The sequence below is a fragment of the Zingiber officinale genome, chromosome 6B (genome assembly GCF_018446385.1).
Source record: "Zingiber officinale cultivar Zhangliang chromosome 6B, Zo_v1.1, whole genome shotgun sequence".
Lineage (NCBI taxonomy): Eukaryota > Viridiplantae > Streptophyta > Magnoliopsida > Zingiberales > Zingiberaceae > Zingiber > Zingiber officinale.
This window is the reverse complement of record NC_055996.1, coordinates 72,256,296-72,270,463: the sequence shown is the minus strand read 5'-3', so window position 1 is coordinate 72,270,463 and position 14,168 is coordinate 72,256,296. Positions and strand designations below refer to the sequence as shown.

At 37.5% G+C, this 14,168-nt stretch overlaps 1 protein-coding gene across 1 annotated transcript; it reads left to right on the top strand.

Moving 5' to 3' along the window:
• The first annotated feature begins 220 nt into the window (after positions 1-220).
• LOC121992681 (bifunctional purine biosynthesis protein PurH-like) lies at positions 221-13,419 on the top strand. Its single transcript, XM_042547196.1, has 12 exons — positions 221-493; positions 594-705; positions 2,042-2,120; positions 6,327-6,423; positions 7,682-7,784; positions 7,937-8,070; positions 8,164-8,341; positions 8,432-8,589; positions 9,793-10,002; positions 10,141-10,488; positions 12,789-12,915; positions 13,061-13,419. The coding sequence occupies exons 1-12, from the start codon at positions 395-397 to the stop codon at positions 13,210-13,212; spliced, it is 1,797 nt and encodes a 598-aa protein (XP_042403130.1). The 5' UTR covers positions 221-394; the 3' UTR covers positions 13,213-13,419.
• The last annotated feature ends 749 nt before the right edge of the window (positions 13,420-14,168 follow it).

Here is a 14,168-nt window from a genome sequence, read left to right as displayed (position 1 = left end):
TAATAAGGAGCATTTTTGGAAATTAAAATTTGCAAGTATTTTAAATAATAAGATATTAATGCGTATAAGTAAAAAAACAAAAAATTAATATAAAAGGTAGCAATTAGGAAAGAAATCATTTCCTAACATGTTGCATCAAATTTACGGTTGAAAAAAAAAGCACAGGAAAAAATTTTAATTTTATTTTAAATTATTTAAAATTGGTTATCGTATGATCGTATCTTTCCTCAGTGTTCTTCCGGGGTCTTTGTTTGGAGTTAGGGTTTTACATTTCTCGACTCCCCGCGTCCCCGCAACCATCGTCGCCATCTCCTTCTCTTCCACTCCACCAAGACGTTATTCCCTTTCCTGTTGCCAGCCGCTGCAGCCACAGGCGGAGCAATAGAGTTGAAGTATGCAACTCTCTCTCTCCCACTCTCCTGCTACTGTCACCGCCGTATCTGCTCGCTGCTTTATTTACGCTCACCGTCGGCGGTTCGATCGTGCACTACAAGTGAGATTTTTTTTTTCTTCGTTTGTTTTTCATTTGTTTTCGCACTGGCTGCCAGGGTAAAAATGACACCTTTTTATTTTTGTTTGTTTCCCGGCAACAGAATCGCCTAATCCCTTCTTTTGTTGTGCGTCGATTGTCTTCTACACCGCACGGTATCATCAAGGCAATGGCGCAACTGGAAACGGATGTCCCTTCTTCTTCTTTATCCCCTGGTACTGATCACTTTCTGTTTTCTTTTCATTCTCCATAGCAAACGGTTCTAGTGTCAAGTTTTGAACTGTGCAGACCGTAGTGCCGGACCTATTTTTTTCTAGATGAACATATTAGTCATTTAAAGATAGATCCGCTACCTTAGCGGCTCCCCTAGTGCCGGCCCCACGGATATGGAGGGAGGTTCATGCAGGTACACAGGTCATACGCGTATGGCGGGGTAAATCCCAGGTCGTCAGTTCCTGAGAATCGACCCCTGACCATTACGCCAGAGATACCATGCACCCACCGTCTGCACTACGCCTGGGGGCAACATATTAGTCATTTAAGACAAGCCTCTAGATTGCATGCTATTTATAGATGATAAAGCTAAGCTTCTAACTAATGGATGCCTGAATAAACTGAAATTTATCCTTGAATAAAAACTTATATTATTCAATAAAAAGAAATTTGATGAAGATATACATAGTGATATAAAGAGTGAATTTTCAGAAATTTCAAGTAGTTTCTGGAGTTTATATTTATTGTTTGTGCCCTTGGGATGAGCAATTTTGTTATTGCAAAATTGTGGCCTGTCCAATCATGATTTGAGTCAGTGTTATGAAGTCAAACAGCATGCACAAAAAGTAAGTGGTAGAAATGAGAGGGCTAAAGATAATGAGTTGAGATACCAAAAACGAGAATAAAAATACTACTATGATACTATCTTAGATCAATTAGGTGTGATTCCAGTGATAAATTGAGAGAAAGATATTAAAATGATATGAGAGATGTTCAAAGATGAATGTTGAATTCTTTAGCTGTACAAGTTGAATCTAGTAGAGTTAAGGACGAGAGGTAGATTAAAGTGGCTCTACTTAACATAATTAAAGCGACATAAATAATCCAATGCTAGTGGTATAATCTTACGTCAAGTTCATTAATACAACAAGATCCATATAGCCAGCTCCAAATAATTTGTCCTCGTGGCTTCTTGTTGTTGCACCTGTGTGCTTGTGCTGTGGTTGGCCACTAGTTATGGAGTATTTTCTTGCTTGATTCAGTGTTTCTTTTACACTGGCATAATATATGACACCTAACAGGACAAAATTTTGGTGGCATGGATTACTGGGCTGGTTCTTTTTTGATTTCCTTTTCACTAGGCCTTCCTGGTGATGACATTTAAATTTGCTAGTATGTAATCTGATCTCATGTTCAAACTTCATCCCAACTTGTGCACTGTTATAGGGAAATTACATAATTCTAGTTTTATTTATTGTGTAGTACCAGTGCATTGACTTAAATGTATTATTGATTGAACTACTTCTTGCAATGAGCTAATGTTTCTTTGCTTTTTAGGAGGACAAAAGCGAGCATTGATATCATTGTCAAATAAGCGAGATTTAGCTTTTCTTGGACATGGACTTCAAGGTTTAGGGTGAGTTGAACATTTTATTGAAATTTCATGTTTGTCTTGGATATCAGAGTTTCATTACCATGTGTTCTTCCATGTAACAATATAGTTATTTAGATCTTAGAAGAGCATAGTAAATATTTCCATCCCTTTACATTAAGAAAAATATAAAAATTGATGGATACAAATTGCCTTACTTTTTTTCCCCCTAGAATGTCCATGAGACTTTGATGACTTTTTTCTTCGTTTAGAAATTGTTATTCTCAATGGTCTGTTTGATTACTCAATTAATACATGGTAGCAAACACCATGATAAGCTGATTATGTGCTAGTTAGCTAGTAATGGAAAAGAACCAAAATCTATTATAAATTAGGATGTCGTTGTTTACCTTTAAACCTGGATAGTGCTTGTTAAGCATCTTGTTGAGACCCTTGGCTATGGATCGTGTAATGGGACAATTTATCGACTAATTGGCAGGATCAATCTTCGTCTTCTTGGTTTTACAACCTTGACGGCCTATGGTGGTAGGGGGATTTGAGGCTCGAGGAAATTAGAGAACCTCTCAATCTATGGATTTGATTTGTAAACTCAACGATAATCTTTATTGCATTATTCCAGCCATTTAAATACAACTAGGACGTTCCTTCTCTATGAAGGAAGAAAACAACCCCTGAATAAGAAAGGTTTTTTCTTACCAAAAAATTAAAAAGATACATGACTCAATTCTACTTAAAATAAAAGATACTTAACTCAAATAAAATCAATTACCTTAAATTACTATAGCTGAATCAATTCTCTTGATATGCACCATGCTTTCTAAATTTGTCGTGCGTGTATCTCTTGTATTTGATAGGTTCCGGATTCTCTTTTGTTGCATGGGCTTGGTCCATAACATGACTCCTTCCCTGAGAAACGGGTTTGTCCGCAAACACGAATGATGGGTAGTGTTCCATGATAGCCACTGCATCTTCCCATGAAGCCTCGACAGGGGATAAGCCCCCCAATGAACCAGAATTTGGAAGAGTCCACAGTGTGAGCGATAGTCAAGAACCGCTAGAGGAGAAGAAATGTAATCTTCCTGATGTATGAGTGGAAGAGTTGGGAAGTTAGGGATGCTGCTGTGATATTTATTTAAAGAAGACACATGAAAAATTGGGTGGAACTTGGCGTGGTCGGGTAATTGGAGTTTGTAAGCGACACGACCCACACAATCAATGATTTTAAAAGGCCCATAAAAGTGAGGAGACAGTTTTGAATGGTTCTTGGACGCTAAACTTACTTGGCAATAAGGCTGAAGCTTTAACAACACCATATCTCCTATCTCAAATTGTACCTCCTGATGGGATGAATCATATTGAAGGTTCATGCGATTTTGAGCCGCAAGAAGGTTTTCTCGTAGATTCTTCAGAAGTTGTTCTCGAGTTTGTAGCTCTTGATCTACTGATTCAATATGAGAAGTATCGGCCAAATATGATAATAGGTGTGGAGGTGATCACCCATACACGATCTCGAATGGGGTAGCTTTGAGGGACGTGTGATAACCAGTATTGTAATAAAATTCTTCCCAAGAGATCCAATATCTAAGGCATCACAATCCCTTCTTGCTGGAGAATTGCAACAATCCCCATATCTAAGGCATCACAATCCACCGCAAATGACTTAGAGAAATCGGGGTATGGAAGTAAGAGTGATCTTTAGCTTTTGGAATACCAATTCCGCCGCCTCATTCCATTCAAAAGAGTTCCTTCGCAAGAAGCTAGTTAGAGGGGCGCCAACACTCCATATCCTTGGATAAATTTACGATAGTACCTCGTGAGCCCCAAAAATTACGAAGCGCTATGTGTCGTCTGCTTACCAATAAAACTGCCGAAGAGAAAGGAGATGTGCTTTGTCTAATCAGGCCCTTGGCAGTCATGTCATTATGCTCGATTTCATCTTTCTGCGTATGTGGGTATCTATAAGGATGCACCACGATAAGGTTGGTACCTTGTTCAAGTAAAATTATGTGGCAGCACTTGCGAAAAGGTGGAAGGCCGCTGGGTTCTTTAAAAATTACAGCATACTTTTCCAGAATCTGTCGTAGTTGTTTTTCATGAACTTTTGGAAGGGTAGCTGTTGCGAGAGAGGCCACTTCTGCCATTAGAGTAGCACCCAATCCTGGTAAATAGATGGCGCGGCCGATATGTTGAAAGTTCATGCGCATTTGGGAGAAATCCCAAGGATGGGACCAAGGGTGCGAAGCCAGTTGACTCCCAACACTGTTCCAATGTCCCCCAATGGTAGAATGAAGAATTCTACATTAAATTTGTGATCACTCAAATGGATAAAGACATTGCGGCAGACCCCAAGGCATTGTAGTCGTCGCCCATTAGCTACGACCACCTAGAGTGTAAGACGTTTGTCAACATAAGCCCAAGATGGATGCAAGTGCTGAATTTAAAAAGCAATGAGTGCTTCCTGAGTCGATGAGGTGCAAGGGGGTGTGATTAATTTGTCCTTGAATCTGCATGGTTTGAGGAGCATTGGTGTTAGTGATCGCATTGATGGAAATTTCAACATCCTCGACGTGGTTCTGTTCATCATAATCTTCTAATCCCTCAAGCCAAAAAAAGACGTTTGCAACGGTGACCGGGAGTGTAAAGTTTGTCGTAATTAAAACAAAGGCCCTTGGCATGCCATTCTTCCATTTTTGTCCGATTTAATCATTTGATAAATGGTTACTTCGGTGGCAGGACGTGGGCGCGCCACTGTGTGATGGTCGAGTCAAATCGTTTAGAGCGGTGTTCATAAAAACGGGCAAAATTCATAGTCGAAGTGAGATCTTCTTGGTGGTAAAGCTCGACTTCCACAACAATATGATCTTGGAGGCCATTAATGAATATTTGCACTTCTTGTTGTGAGGTTGAGGAACTCTCTCGTGCCGCCAATTGTTTGAACTTTCGCTGGTAGTCTTTCACGGATTCTGATTGTTGAATTTTATAAGCTCATCCAATTTGTTGTTGCGAATAGGTGGCCCAAACCTCATATTACATTGATCTTTGAATTCTTCCCATTGAATATGAGATCGATCACGCTCGAGTTTGATGAATCATAGTTGGCCATCTCCCTCGAGATGGAATGAGGTTAGGCCCACCTTTGCTTCCTTCGAAGTGCGTTGATGGCGAAAAAAATGGTTGCATCGATTGAGCCATCCCAAAGGATCAAACTGACCATCATAACGTGGGAAATCTAATTTCGAATATCGTGGTATATATGAGGATCCCTCCTCATGGCCATGATACCCTTTCCAGCGGTGCCCTTGTGGATTGGGATGGTTGTTGCTCTCTTCACCTCGCTGGTTGTTGTGCGAGTGTAGATTAGAAAAGCTTTTCGACAATTCCTCTAGTTGAGCATGAATGAGCTACTGCCGTTTTTCATTGGTAGCTTTGTCCTCCTGGTAGATTTTGAGAAACACATCAAAACGTTGTTGAAGTACTTGTGAGTCACCCATTACGATGGGCTCTGATACCAATTTGTTGAAACCCTTGGCTATGGATCGTGTAATGGGATGATTATTGGCTGGTCGGCAGGATCAATCTTCGTCTTCTTGGTTTTACGACCTTGATGACTTATGGCGGTGGGGGATTTGAAGCTCGAGGAAATTAGAGAACCTCTTGATCTATGGATTTGATTTCTTTTTGTAAATTCAATGATAATGTTTATTACATTATTCCGGCCATTTAAATATAACTAGGATGTTCCTTCTTGACGAAGGAAGAAAACAACCCCTAAATAAGAAAGGTTTATTCTTACCAAAAATAAAAAGATACTAGACTCAATTCTACTTAAAATAAAAGATACTTGACTCAAATAAAATCAATTACTATAACTATAGCTGAATCAATTCTCTTGATATGCACCCTTCTTTCTAAATTTGCCGTGCGTGTTTGTCTTGTATTTGATGGGCTTTAGATTCTCTTTTGTTGCATCAGCTCAGTCCATAACACAGCCATATATAAATCAATTTCTTGCCCATTGATTTTCCAAGAAAGGTTAGGTTAATATTTCATATAAGGCGATAGCTGCTTAAGCATCTAATGGTAAATTCCCTTTGGATGAATAAGCCCTAATTTTATCATGCAAACTGTCCTAAAACTGCTTAAAGCTTGGACATAGCTAAATATCCATCAACATTTTGCATATTTTATAGTTTCCTAGATTTTTTTTAAAAATAATTACTTGTAATGTAGATACACTATTGTCTCAACTGGTGGAACAGCATCTGCTTTAGAAGAAGCTGGTATCCCTGTGACTAAAGTTGAAGAGATAACCCATTTCCCAGAAATGGTATTTTTCGTTAGTTATCTTAAGCTTCTTCCTAAACTTGGCTAATATAATTTTGCAGGCTTGCAACTTTCAGTTATTATTTTTAAATGTAACTTGATTCTTTGACTTTACCAGTGTTTATTTCTAAAAGGTGCTTACTGACCTAGTTACAGTTTTTGTTTGAAGTGGATGAGCATGCTTAGATTGTTTCTTAACTAGAATATAATAATCTCCAATTACTAACAATGTGCTTTTTGAGGGCGGGGAAGTAAGCAACTATGGTTAAGTAATCACTAGATATCTATGCAGAAAGTTATTATTTTCATAGAATTCAAACTTGACTTATTGTCAAATGATTAAATGAGAGTCAGCTACTAAATATTAGACAGTCATGAATTTCATGTACTTCAAACTTGAACAGGCACCAGTTCATTTCTATTCACTTCTCAAAGTGGAGATTCAAAATTCCATGTTGCGTAGGTTGCTCTATTCAGTTAAACCAGATTGCAAGCTTTGTCAATGATAACCATATTGACCCATCAATTCTTCCTTCAATTTAGTGTCATATATTTCTTTTTTTTTTTACGATGAGTAGTATGATTGCACAATAAACTATAGACATGTGGTTTGACTAGTAGACTGGACTGGTACATAATCATACTTAACCATGTCATGACGTGCTTATGTCAGATAATAGGTGACTTAGTTCTCAATTGTCTATTTTATTACATTCTTATACAATCAAAATGTGTTTTAAATTAATAAGCTTTTCACTATGTTACTGGTAACGATGTACTAGTATTTGATGTGTGTAGTTTTAAGTGTCCAACATGATCAATAGTGATGTCAGTGTTTGTGAGTGGTTGGTGTCCAACACGGGTATTGAGGGGATTGCTGAAGAATCCAAGTATCAGAGCCTTTTAGTATATTCTGTAGTTTTCATCCTTAAATTCATTATGTAATCTACACCCATTTGCCAGCTACTTTGGTGAGCAGTCCTACTACTAATTATGAACATTCAGTTTTGTTTGTGTTAGAGATTATTTTGTCTTGGCACATTATAGTCAATCCTAAGAATCTTAAGATATAAGATCTACTGAAGGAAGTAACTTCTATATTATAAATCGTGTGTATGAGAAAACTATAGGCTGTGGTATGGTCATTTTCTCAGAAGACTTTCTCTTAATTTCTATCTCCTCTTGGAGTACTCAATGTCCTATGATCACTTTTCTTTGTATAGCTCCATAATGTCTCACTTAAAGCAATTTAATTTCTGCAGCTTGATGGCCGTGTGAAAACTTTACACCCTAGTATACATGGTGGTATTCTTGCTCGTAGAGATTATAGTCACCACATGGATGCTTTAAGTAACCATGACATTGGTATGCTATACTTAACGTTCTAGACATTTTTTCATATATGTTCTTTTAGACAATTATTTTATTCAATTTATTTTAGTGTTTGGATGGAGTTATTTTTTATGACTTAAATACTAATAAATTCGTAATATAAATCTTTGTTGATATTTTCACAGGTACATTTGATGTTGTGGTGGTGAACTTGTACCCTTTCTATGAAAAAGTTACCGGTACTATTTCAATTGCTTTTGAAGATGGAGTTGAGAATATTGACATTGGTGGGCCTACATTGATACGCGCTGCTGCTAAGGTTCCAAAATGAACTGAACATTTGGGCATTTAAATTGCTTTGTTGATAAGTATTTATTTTTGTAGAATCACGAGGATGACTTTGTTTTGGCAGAATCACAAGGATGTATTGGTTGTTGTTGACCATGATGACTATCCTACTGTCTTAGACTTTCTGAAAGGAAAACAAGACAATCAGGAATTTCGTAAGAAATTGGCATGGAAAGCTTTTCAACATGTCGCATCTTATGATTCAGCAGTGTCAGAGTGGTTATGGAAACAAATAGAGGATGGTAAGCATGGCTTATCATTTTCTATGAATTATTCGCTTTATACATGTTTATAATATGATTTTTTTCCCTTTCTCTGCAATTTTCTTTTAGGAGAAAAGTTTCCTCCCAGTTTAACAGTGCCCCTTTCACTAAAATCTACACTTAGATATGGGGAAAATCCCCATCAGAAAGCTGCGTTTTATGCCGACAAGAGTATATCTCTTGTTCATGCAGGTGGCATTGCCACTGCTATACAGCATCATGGAAAGGTAAAAGAACTCGTTTGATTCAGAGATTCAACTTTCTTATATTCTACTGGGGTAAAAGATGGTAAAATCTATCTGTTTGCTTGCCAATGTAATTTATTGTCACTATTTACAACTGTGTTGGATTAATTAATGAACTTCCTTGATATTGCAACCTATCAGATAATTGCTATAGTGGTTTGGACAATGGTCTTGTTGACAATTTTGGTTGATTATCCTCTTGGGCATAGTTGTTATAATGGTGTACAATCGATGACTTGTGCCTTATTACTTCTCATTTGTATGAATCAAAGAAAAAGAATCATGATTTATTATTTTGATTTACTATTAATCTTATTATATGCCGACCCTATCTAGTATGATAAGGCTTGGTTGTTGAATGTTGGATTAATCTTATTATATATGATTCTGAAAGCAGAAAGAACCCCCATCTCAAATTAAATAACCCATTAAAACTAGTTAGCCTAATCATTAATTAAACCCAACATATAAGAAATTAAATTTGTTTAGCCAATATAAAAGAATCTGTTACATGATGGTAGTACCATTAGAAAAATTCTGTTACGCAATGGAAGAAAAAACCTAGTAACTTAATTTTGCATGAATATACTTGTGTAATAACCCAATTCAGTTTGAATTTGGCTCTGACTCGATTTAACTGGAGTTTACACAGTCTAATCTTAAATTAAAACGATTAGAGATCTGACTAGATCTTAACTGAGGCTAATTAGGCTTAAATTTGATTGTAAATCCATTCTAGTTTTGGAATTCAGTGGCTTTAAGTTGTCTACATATGTTTATTACATAGAAGCTTTACGTCAACAAAGTAGCTAATGGTGATTTTATGTCATGGTTGCAAACTTGCAATGTATTTCAATTTTGATTGCTATCCATTTGGTATAGAGGAAGTCCTTGTAGACTTGTAAGGCTGACTGTACATCCAAAGCAGTTAAAATTCATGTGTTTTTTCTTGTTTTTAGGTGAAAGCACAATTTTATAACACATATAAGTGCTATATTTCTTTTTCATGAAATCATTGATCTGGGTGATCTTATTGTTGGGTATTTATTTCATATCTGATAGCAAACAAAACTTATCTTTGGTTCTTCACAATGTGTAAGTTCATATTTTAAACCCTTTAGTTTTTTAGGCCTTGTTCTTTATCTTTTGTTTTGTTAACCTCATTTGTTGACTCCTTTGGTACAGGAAATGTCTTACAACAATTTCTTGGATGCGGATGCTGCTTGGAATTGTGTATCAGAATTCAAGAGTCCTACTTGTGTGATTGTCAAGCACACAAATCCATGTGGGGTAGCATCACGGCAAGACATACTTGAGGCATATAGATTAGCTGTAAAGGCTGATCCTGTCAGTGCTTTTGGTGGCATTGTTGCTTTCAACACAACGATAGATGAGGTAAGCAACATAGACATGAAGATTATGGTTGCTCAATATTTTATTGGTTTGCAGTAGAAAAATAAAAATAGAACTGTAATTCAATCACTGACTTTCCTATTATTCTTATCAATTCATCTTGTAACTTTACATTTCTAGGACCTGGCGAAGGAGCTCAGGGAATTTAGAAGCCCTATAGATGGTACTACTCGAATGTTTTATGAGATTGTAGTTGCACCTCAATACACTGAAAAAGGACTTGAGATCCTTCGAGGGAAGTCAAAGGCTTTGAGGATTCTCGAGGCAAAGAAGACTGGGCAGGGACTATTGTCACTTCGACAAGTTGGTGGTGGATGGTTGGCCCAGGAGTCTGATGACTTAACCCCTGAAAATATCAAATTCTCAATCATGTCTGAAAGAGTTCCAGAGGATGCCGAGCTTCACGATGCAGAGTTTGCATGGCTCTGTGTCAAACATGTAAAGAGTAATGCCATAGTAATAGCTAAGGTATTTTCACCCACCCTTTAATTGTATCTACTTCCTAACAGTAAGTCACTCCTAATTAAGTTGTAGATTATTAAATTATGTAGCATTTTAGTTATTTATTACTTATTAGTTTTATCTATCATGCCAAGCCATTTGGATTTGAACTTCTTTTGACTTCTAAGCAAGCTGCAACATCTAGCATCGTTACCATGCTGCTAAATTTAGTAATGAAATTGCATGCAATGTTCCTTGATCAGGCCACAGTTGATGGTTAAGGGAGCTTATAGATGAGAATAAGAGAGCCCATGATCTTCTGTAAGAATGATAAAAAGGAAGAGACTGCTTTCCAATCGAACTCATTGTCATGCTTTAAGTATATAGGCTGCATGTTCTAGTTCCTCTCTCTACATGAATTGTTAAACGCTGCTTCTCATACGGTTCACACAGCATACACTAGCACATATATCAAACTCTAACAAATTCCTTTACCGCCAATTACTATTGACACCACACATCACATAAATTCCACTCCTAATAAATTCTTGATTTGTACCTAGCTTGCCCCCAGGGGCTGGATCAGTTGGTAAGTGGCTGGGAAGTTGTATCATGACGCAGCGGTTCGAGTGTCGACGGTTGCAATGTGGGATAATATCCCCGTCTGCCGGCTTAAAGCCTCGAACCCCAGCCACTTGTCAGCCCAGCATTCACCCTGATTAACCCTCCTCCTACATCACCGTGGGGCAGGCGTAGGGGGCCGTCGGGGCGGCGGATTCCGCCTTTTTTGTATCTTGATTTGTACCTAGCTTGAGCCATGACTGCTTGTGCATATGCTAGGCAAGATTTGACTGCCTCATGTAAAATGTATGTTTCAACTTAAAATCTCCCCATGTTCTATTTTTTAATTCGGCTTTTTACCAAAAGGAGCGGTCACGTTTCTTTATTTATTCAAAAGAGCACCCTAGTTTTAAAACTACCAAAAAGAGTACCAAAAATAATGTTATTCCCTTCCTACCCCTCCCGCCAACCTCCTAAATACCCTCTCTCTCTCGTCGTTTTCCAATGCATTCCCTCTCTCCAGGATTAAAAAGGGCCTAATATATTTTCCCATATCAGGCCTAGTCTGGGCTTGATATTTTCTTATATCATGCACGTTGGGCTTGATATGTAAAATATCAAGCCCAGGTAGGCCTGATATTTTCCCATATCAGGCTTATGCATTGAAAAACAGCGTGGGATTTAGGAGGTTGGCGGGAGGGGTAGGAAGGGAATAACATTGTTTTTGATGCTCTTTTTGGTAGTTTTGAAACTAGGGTGTTTCTTTTAGTAAATAAGGAAACGTGGCCGCTCCTTTTGGTAAAAAGCTGTTTTTAATTTGACTACCAGAACACATTCATAGTTATTGTAAGAATATTTCCATCAAAATTGTTTATATCGTTACCAACAATGATTATGAGCTTTAGTTCCTGATATATAGTTGACAAGAAGAAATAATAGTAAATTATATTGATTTTGTTGATACTCTCTTTGCATCATATCATTATGGGTCATAAGTGTTGGCAGGCCAAAAGGTGCCTGGATATTTTTTACACTTTTGGCATGAGTTGGCATTGCGAAGGATGCTGCTATGCTAGCATCATCATGCCAATTTGTTATGAAGCGTGCAACGGTTCTAGTCTGGATAAGAACAAAAAGGAATCCTCTATCATGTTTACATAATGGTAATCTTGGGGAAGTAGCTTGTCTGTGAGTTGGCAAAAACCTCATTGAAGTGTTATTGCAATTGGCTTTATATGCAAGTTGTGTGAATTCTCACCAAGCATTTTAGACCATAGGTAGTGTGCTCCCAAAGTTGACTTCAGCAATATCAGTTTTCATTTGTCAATTATAAACTTGTTCGTGCCATTACGCTTTTGTATTTCAACCACCATTCTTTTAGTGTTGAAGCAATTTGATAATATTTCATTTTCATTGGATTGTTCAAAATCAATTTGCTTTATAAGCTGGTATATTTATAATAACTGATTCTTGAGTGGGCGAGTACAATTTCAGTAATAGCTGGTGTAAACATTAACTCTTTTTTTCTGGAACATCTTTTTGCTTGACCAAATTATTAATAGTCAATCTACTAATTCTTATTTGAAGCAAAATAGTAAAGGAGACTGACAATTGACCAATGTATCATTTCTGAGAATTTGCACCTGTTTGTTCTTACATATAAACTTCATACTTCATAGTATTGTGTAATATTGCCAAGTCTTATGGTCTGTTGCCTTGCTGTCCATGATCATTCAGATGAAGTGCCAAGTGATCTCTTTTTGCAGGATAATTGCATGTTGGGAATGGGTAGTGGGCAGCCGAATCGGCTGGAAAGCCTAAGGATTGCTTTTAGAAAAGCCGGAGAAGCGGCAAAAGGAGCTGCATTGGCCAGTGATGCCTTCTTCCCATTTGGTAAGAATACTTAAGACTCAGATGTTGCTTCCGGTTTCTTAACAGATAACTTCTGCGAGCTTCAACTGTTTAGTTTCTGTTGTCTATATTTGGATAACCTTTCTGTCTGAGGTTTATTATTAACGTGGCGTTATTGCATTGGCAGCTTGGAACGACGCCGTCGAAGAGGCATGCAAGAATGGCATCGGAGTCATTGCACAACCTGGAGGGAGCATAAAAGATGGAGATGCTGTAGAGTGTTGTAACAAATATGGAGTTTCACTTCTCTTCACGAACGTTCGACACTTCAGGCACTGAGGGAAACTCCAAGTAGGAGAGCAAAAAAAAAAAATCTAATAAGGCAATGAACAGCGGCGAATAAACTTTATTTTCTTTCGGAATTTGGACACTTTGCTCATTGGAAGCCAAGCTGAGGTTATTTTTCCCATGAACTAGAAATTTTCTTCTAGTTATGTGGATTTGGGGTTTTCTTATTGAAGAAAAATTCACATTTTCCTGCTCTTATACTTTTGCTTTCCAAGCGTACGAGTCCTTGTCCACCCACCACCTTTTTTAACCTGCTTTTATTCATTATTTGTCTTAAGAATATTTGATAACTTTAAAGAAATAAGGTTCGGCGATTAAAATTTAATAAATCAACTAATGTTACGTATGCAACGCTTTTATGAACAGAACAATCACCTTTATATATTCTTATGATTCAAAATATGTTTTTTCGGGACGGTGTGATGGTTAAGATATGAGGTATTGTTATATGAGGTTTTGGGATCGAAATTCGGCGTGATCGAGCATAACCTCTTTCATGTCTTGGTCATTTACACTAATGGCTAGTAGCCATCCATGATTTACCTCTTCCGTGTTAACCTAAGGACGGGTTGGTGGGAGTGCTGGGGGCGAGCGAATCACCTTTTGCCACATGATTCAAAACGATTATGCCTAAAACTAAATTCTAATAAAATTTGAATCACTGAAATATTATTAATTCAATTTTCTACAATTTTGGATGCAATAAATGTGGTGGTAACTGGTAAGAGTCTCCGTAATAATACTAAATATTGTTGATTAAGTGTGAATGGAGAAGAGGAGGAAGAGAAGAAGTTTCATTGTGAATGGGGACTTTAGTCCCACATTGGAAGTTTCAAGTGGTTTTTGTTGGTTTATATTGATTCACATACTTTGAGGATGTGAACAAGTGCATGGGGAGAGGCTCTCTCTCACGCGTGGGTGCGCAGAGGGGTGCAAATCCAGGGCCC